The sequence below is a fragment of the Lepidochelys kempii genome, chromosome 9 (genome assembly GCF_965140285.1).
Source record: "Lepidochelys kempii isolate rLepKem1 chromosome 9, rLepKem1.hap1, whole genome shotgun sequence".
NCBI lineage: Eukaryota > Metazoa > Chordata > Testudines > Cheloniidae > Lepidochelys > Lepidochelys kempii.
The window spans coordinates 81,125,525-81,132,926 of NC_136388.1; the positions used below are offsets into that span (position 1 = coordinate 81,125,525).

Here is a 7,402-nt window from a genome sequence, read left to right on the forward strand (position 1 = left end):
TACTTGAGAAAATACAAATAAGCAGCAAAGAAAGTCTAGTATTTTAAAGAGAGGAAGGCTCCCCCCCCCCACCCCCCTATATGTAAATGATATATAAAAAAAAGTCCAATCAGGAGGTAACACAATTTTTATATCAGAAACATTTTTAAAATACTCTTTTGTATCTCTGCTTTTTTTATGGCTAACAGCTCAGATTTTAATACAGAATATGTGGCAATTATTATTTTTGTTTGTTTAATAGGATGGGTGTTTAGAGAAGTGAACGAGACGATTCCTCAAAAGTTGTAACGTAAAGGATGAAACAAAACGTCTTACACTTTCTGAATGGCTGGAGAGAGACACAGAGAGAGAGACAGATTAGAGCCTCCTTGTCAATATGATGAAAATTACACCTATACCTTTGCCTTTTTAATTGCTTAAGGGAGAAAAGTAACAAGCACGTTAGTTAAGCCTGTTCATTTACTGTTTTGTGCCTCTGAGAGTGAGAATAAAACATCCATTATTTTTATGAGAAGATGCTTCCTTAATATTCAGCACTAGAAAAAAGAAACAACACGGCCACACCATTATTTGCATCATAAATCGAGATTCCCTTGATCTGACAAGGCCACTTGTTGGACTCACAGCTTCTTGCTTACGTGGAAAACCAAAACCAAATAGCTTTGCTATCTTCAAACTACCTGCACCAAAACCAGGCAGCAGGTAAAGCAGATGCAGGCCTCAGTTCCAGAGCAAAGCGGATTTGGCCCTCAGTTGTGGCATTCAAGAAAGCTCTTCCCATCCCTAAGTTGCCAAGGTGCTGCAAGAAATGAAGCATTAATAGAAAGGCAAACCAGCAATGGGTCCCACTTTTACTTACTTATTAATTATGAAATAGAGAGCTGGGTTGGGTGGTCTTGTATACTTGAAAGCTCCAGAAACACATTATATCTGATCAAACTGGGGGTAATTTTTGACTTCGCATGTTATATAGATTTTCATTTCAATACCAGACAAGAGGAACCCACATACTGTTCCATGGGCAATAGAACCAGAGATTGTAACAGACTTAGATGTAGAATTTCTCCAGCTGAAACTATATATATATATAATATAAAAACCTCCTCTTCCGTAGGTAAATGATACTCATTACCCCTTGACCTAGCAGAGGATGTAAGTTCAAGATTTTTGCCTCCCCACCCTCTCCAAAAGATAAAACAAGAACCAACCTAGGTGCATCTAACAGTTGTAAATAGAAAATAATACATAGAAAAATATATTTGAAATCTGTTTCAGTTCTTGGATGGGCACTAGCCATCCATTGCAACGTTATTGATAGTACACTGTGGTGCTTTGGGTTTCTGGTTTTGTTCTCTTTATGCTCTGTCATCTTTTCATTGCAGCTACATTTCAGGGAACATGTATATTTAGTAGCTTTTGTAAGTTCTGCATGGCATCACCACGCTTATTTTTCCTTGAGAAGATCAAAAGAGTCTGGAGGAGTTTAAAGGCACTATGATGATGCGGACTTGTAGCAGAGAATAAAAAAGAACAATCAAGGGTTTTAAAATACATGTTTGAAGCCAAATACTGATATTTTAGTGCTTTTGGGGTTTTAACAGTATGGGCAAAAAAAAATGGATTTTGGTAACCCAGCTGATCCACACTTGCCAGTTTTATTATTTTGTTTATATTGGACTGTTTGACCCTGTCAAACAAGTGTCTAAGTTGTGTGTATAAAACAAAACAAAAAAAAGTGTTGAAAAAAAGTGTTGTAAAGACACTGAGCCTTATGAAAATATTTATGGAGTTAAATAAAAAGAAATGAAAAGGCATCTGAAGGCATTTTTAAATCATTTTCCTACGCAGAGTGGTCTTACTCTTTTCCCCAAGGATGTGCAAGAATTGTCTGGATGGGGGGGGCCAGTTTGTCAACAAAGCAGCCAGAAGCGATTCATATGGAACCAGAAAAGGGGTTGGAGTGTCTCCTGAGAAATAACCCACACTCCTTGCCCATGCCCGCCGCTGAACTGAGCGGAAACAATTGATTAAGGATGAAAGGTTCAATTCTTATTGGCTTTCAAGTCCAATTCTGCACTAAATAGAGTTCAAGGGGAGTCTTCCCCAGAAACATTGTTTTAAATGATGGATTTGATTACTAAATTCTGGTCAGCTTTACAACGGAAGAGAAAGGCCACCCAACAGACCTCAAGTTGCTAATACACTGATGTTAACATAAGAAAGATTCCTGAGCATATTGATAGTATAGCAGAGGCCGTATTTTTCTGAGCAGGAAGCCAGTGCCTCTGGCCTGAGTGAGTGCCAAACATTAGTTTGCAGTTAAGACAACTCCAGTTATTTAACACTGGTGTTCAGATCAGTTAGTAACCCAAGCAATTCCCATGCTGATACCAGTGTATCTAGAATGTATAGAGACGACACTGTAAGTGCCCAGAAGTGGCTGCATCCAAACAGATACCAATCTCAACAATAACTCTCTCTCTCTCTAAAACAATGAGGAGTCCTTGTGGCACCTTAGAGACTAACAAATTTATTTGGGCATAAGCCCAAGGACTTCTCATTTTGTTTTTGCTGATGAAGACTAACACGGCTACCACTTAAATCTCTCTCCCTCTGTCTCCCCTTCCCTTTCACACTCTGTATTCCCGATGCTTTCCTGGGTGACTGGTAGTCAGCATGCTAGCATGGTGCGGGACTGGAGGATCAGCCCACTCATGCTGGCAAACCAATCAGCAAGGGGAATAAAAAAATAAAAGGAAAAATCATCAGTGCTACATGAATTACAGAGAGAATGCTGCAGCATTGCAAGCAGAGTGCTTATTCCAGAGTCTGTCTGGGCTAAGAAGTGAGGTCAATGGAATAAAACCTCACGGATTTGCCATTTCCTTCTCTTCCACCAATACACCGAAAAAGCGTCATCGTATTGTATAAATTTTGCTTGCAGTGGAGAAGATATGGAAGATTCTTCTATTACAATGACGTTATTTCTGTTATACCAAATGATTGATGTGGATTGGACCTATGGGGTTTTTTGTTTTGCCTTGAGGACGTTGGTGAAATAGCTGTTTATTACTTGTTTGGTTTTTATAAATGTACATGATTTTTAACCTAAATGTCCCTTTAATTTTCTACTTTCCAGTTGGCTTAGTGGACAGAGCCAATCGAAGACTGGTTCAACCATTAAAACATTCAGGTTTTATGTAGGTACAAGTTTTATTCATTTTTGTTTTCTTGGTCTTTCTTCAAACATCAGGCATTCAGACAAGTAACAATGGGCTTCTGGCATTCAGCATTCACAGATAGCCATGGATTTCATTTGGTATAGCAGGAGAGAGGCCAGATTTTAACACCTTGGGCTGCTCCACTGGGCCATATTTTGTTCTCATATACTACTCAGAGTAACTTTCTGATTTCTGTGGTGATATTCCCAATTTACACCGGTGGACCAGGCCCTGATTCAGCAATTCATTGAAGTGCATGCTTAACTTTAAATGCTGAAGTGCTTTGCTGAATCAGAGCCTAAATAGTGAAATCATGGACATTAGGGAAATGACCTGAAAATGACTTTGTCTCTATTAATTATGTCTGGTTTGGTTGTTCATATTACATCTGCTAACTGCAGCATTACCCCAGCTGCATGTCTGTGAACTGCAATGTCAGGCAATATACATACCGAATACATCATATACCCATCACCTTGCATGTCAGGTGCCAGGCACTGGCTAATCCTAAGAGTTGTAGGCTTGGGCAGCATAGTCTCTAAAATCTGGAGGCTAAGGTGTGTGCAAGGTAGTACCTGAAATGACACAAGTACTGCAGAACCAGCACACTCTACATCAGAGTGATTCATGTTTTTGCAATGCATACATGTTTGTGATATAGAGAGTACAAGTGCTTTTAGCAAGCATTCTTTGCATCTACCTAATGAAGCTGGACTGTAGGTCCAGGCACAACAGAGTGACAAGAAGACCCTATTCTTCTGTACCGAGCCAGCACCGGCCTTTGCATCTACAGTACTGGCTCAGCATCCTCCAACGCAAAACACTGTGTGCACATAGAATAGCCCTGCTCAGACTAATCCCCAATTTTTGTCCCGATCCCTAAATGGCTCCCTCAAGGATTGAGCTCATAACCCTGGGTTTAGTAGGCCAATGCTCAAACCTGTACCAGGATTATTCCAGGCTGAAGCTGCATTGTGTGTTGGGGGGTTTTTTCCTTAAATTTGTTGTTCAATATTTGCCTCATTTTTCCCCCTCTCAGGATCAAATTAATCTCTTGCACAGTTCCTCCTCATTCTGCAGCTGAAATAGCACCTTTGCATGCAATGACCATAAAGCTGCTGAGCTCTTGAAAATAGGCAATTAGTCCCTACTCTGTTCTAAAATGTTCTCTCACCCCAAGAGCATCTCTAAGAAAGTGGCTCCATCTCCAGTTTGTTCCCTTCCACCAAACCTTTGGCTTCTCCTTTTCTCACCAAAGCTAGCAATTTAAATCCAGTCACATCATGTGCTTCCTTTGATTGCTTTGGACATTTAATGCTTTCTCCTTCTAATATTGCTTACAACAACAGCAGTGACAAAAATCTGTAAGACAAGAACACTCTGTTTGTTTTAATTTTTCATAAAGGAGAACATATAAAACATTAAAAGAAAAGGAGTACTTGTGTCACCTTAGAGACTAACCAATTTATTTGAGCATAAGCTTTCGTGAGCTACAGCTCACTTCATCGGATGCATACTGTTTGCATCCGATGAAGTGAGCTGTAGCTCACGAAAGCTTATGCTCAAATAACTTGGTTAGTCTCTAAGGTGCCACAAGTACTCCTTTTCTTTTTGCAAATACAGACTAACACGGCTGTTACTCTAAAACATATAAAACATTAATCTCTTGCTGGAGCAATAGATTCATAAGTGCCCCGAGAGGCGCTCCAAACATGGACATCTGGTTCTGACACAGACCTCCCCCACTGCCACTCTGTCTCTTCGCCTGCCCTCCAGCCAGAGAGGAGAATTGTTAACAGGGTTTGGGGAAAGGAGGAAAAAGGGATACTTGTAGATGCTGCTAATTCTTATTGTATAGTCCCCATTTCTGAGCACCTCACAATCTTATCCCTGGGAGGTAGAGAGAATCTGTCTGCTTTCTCCATTTTTCAGATGGGGAGCTGAGGTTCAGAAGGCCAGATTTTCAAAGGTGTTTTGGCTCCTATAGATGCAGATAGGTGCCTAATGAGATTTTCAAAAGTGCCTAGGTGTCTAACTCCTATGGATTTCAGTGGAAATAAGGCAGCTAGGCTCCTTTGAAAATCTCTCTTGGGTGCTTATCTGCACCTTTAGGTACTGAAATAACTTTGAATATCTGCCCCTGAGAGACTAAATGATTTGACTAAGGTCACACAGGAAGTCTGTGGCGGAGCATAGAATTGCAACTTGAACCTTGGTCTCCTGAGTTCCAAGATAGCATCTTAAGGACTGGGTTTTCCTTCCTCTCATATTGGTGGGGTGATCACTCCTTGATGGAAGTTTGTTGGTATATTTTAAATCTTTTTGGGGTCAGTTTGCTTTTATAAATGCTGAAAAGCATAACAGGGCTGAGATCCTTACTGGTTTGGGAAATGGAAACTTGAGCGATCCAATCTTTGCAGCAAAAAGTGAGTGTATAAGCAAACCTGATCTGCAACGCTGAAGTTCATGGGAACTTTTTCATAGACTTCAATGGGTGTGGGATTGGGCCCATTGCAAAGTTCGTTTGAAGCAATCATGCACAAGAGATTAGCAGAAAGTCATCGTATGATAGTATAGTTGGGCTGCCTGAATAGTGTGTTACACCAGGAGAAGGTTCTTCAATCAGTGGGACTACTCACACATTTAGGTTGCTGATGTGAATAAGGGAAGCAGAATCAAGCTCATGATTGAGGTTGGGCCAGATTCTGCTCTCAGTTACGAACTCAGAGTAGCTCTATTGAATTAAGTGAAGTCACTCCAGATTTACAACAGGTATAACTGAAAACGGAATTTGACCCATGAGATTTCTCTCATGATTGGAGCAAAATTGATCTAGTAAATGCTTGAAGATAATTTAGAGTATCACTTAACCCTGGATCTTTCCTGTTGAAGACAGAGTGCTAAGTGCCGGTTTCACTCATATTGGTACTACTAGGATGGGTTGCTGCTGTATTATGTTTGCTGCAAAAAAAAAAAAAAAAAGATTCTCAATCTTGATGAGAGCAGTCGCTTTTAAGGAACTAGCCATTTGCTGAACAGAAAAGGGGCTTCTTTCGTTGCCTTGAAAGGCCCTTTGTCACAAGGTTATTGCCTAACCCGAAATGTGAGAAATGTCCTTTTTCAATGAATGACAGTGTTTTAAGGAGAGATTCATTGAGCTATAACATTCCAATCAGTCTAATATGCAGTACAGTGCTTGCTGACCTAGACATTTGATGGCTTTTCTCTCCCATCATATGCCGATCCTGAGTAGGTAAGTTCAGCCGTTCTTACTGATAGGTAGCAGGTATTTTAGTACCCCTGGAAATTGCTTTCCAAGTACTAGTTTTGTTAGCCATTTATTTTCTGTTTGAAAGCAGGGTAAATGTAAAATATGGGCATGTAATTTCAAAAGCCTCAATTTGCTATATTTTAATTGCAAACTGAAAACCACTTTTCTGCCAACAGCAAGAATGGCCTTAGGACATGAGGCACATTCTGAGCAATAGATTGGGGACAAACACACACGACAAAAAGCCTCTAGTGAAAGGAAGCGCAATTTCACAAGGGCTCTCTGTCATCACATCTGGTGTGTAAACAACAAGCCAAATTCTCTGCTGTTTAAAATGGGCCCAGCTCTACTGATCTCCAGGGAGATCTGCTCATTTACACCAGCAGAGACTGTGGCCATGTGAGCATGATTCTGAACTCATTTATACTACACTGTTGTAAATAACTAGAAACTACTTTAGGTCAATGCTGTTTCAAACCAATATAGATGTGAGATCAGAATTAGGGCCAGATCCCCGGGTCTGGCTGAGCGGCACTCAGCATAGGACCTGAGAGGTCAGGGGCAAAGCTGGCTCCAAGGAAACTTTCCTCTCTTCCAATCCTTGACTGGGCAAAGAACGCTTAGGTGCCAACAAGGGGGAGAAATTTGATTTGGTAACATTTAACTGTTTGTATTTTAGAAGACCTGAATATGTCTCAACTATTGCAAATATGATGGGAAATAATCTGGTTCTGACACTGTGAGTGGTTTGTGACATAACTAAAATGGGAAGGTATCAAAATCTGTACATCCAAATTCTGGTCCCATGGCAAAGCTCCCGCTGGCTGCAGTGGCATTAGGATTTGGCTCATTGGAAGAAGTGAAGTTTCACCTCCTATGCTGCCTTAGGTAAAAATCTGAACAAAACAAG

The 7,402-nt window shown here is 40.5% G+C and overlaps 1 protein-coding gene across 2 annotated transcripts in view; it reads left to right on the forward strand.

The window, feature by feature from the left end:
• The window catches only part of ARHGEF9 (Cdc42 guanine nucleotide exchange factor 9), a 308,240-nt gene extending 305,078 nt beyond the window's left edge, over positions 1 to 3,162 (forward strand). For both annotated transcript variants that reach the window (XM_073361042.2, XM_073361041.2), the window contains one exon: positions 242 to 3,162. In XM_073361042.2, coding sequence (XP_073217143.1) covers positions 242 to 288 — 47 coding nt within the window. In that variant the 3' untranslated portion in view covers positions 289 to 3,162. The remainder of the gene's footprint in view (positions 1 to 241) is intronic.
• Positions 3,163 to 7,402: the final 4,240 nt, after the last annotated feature.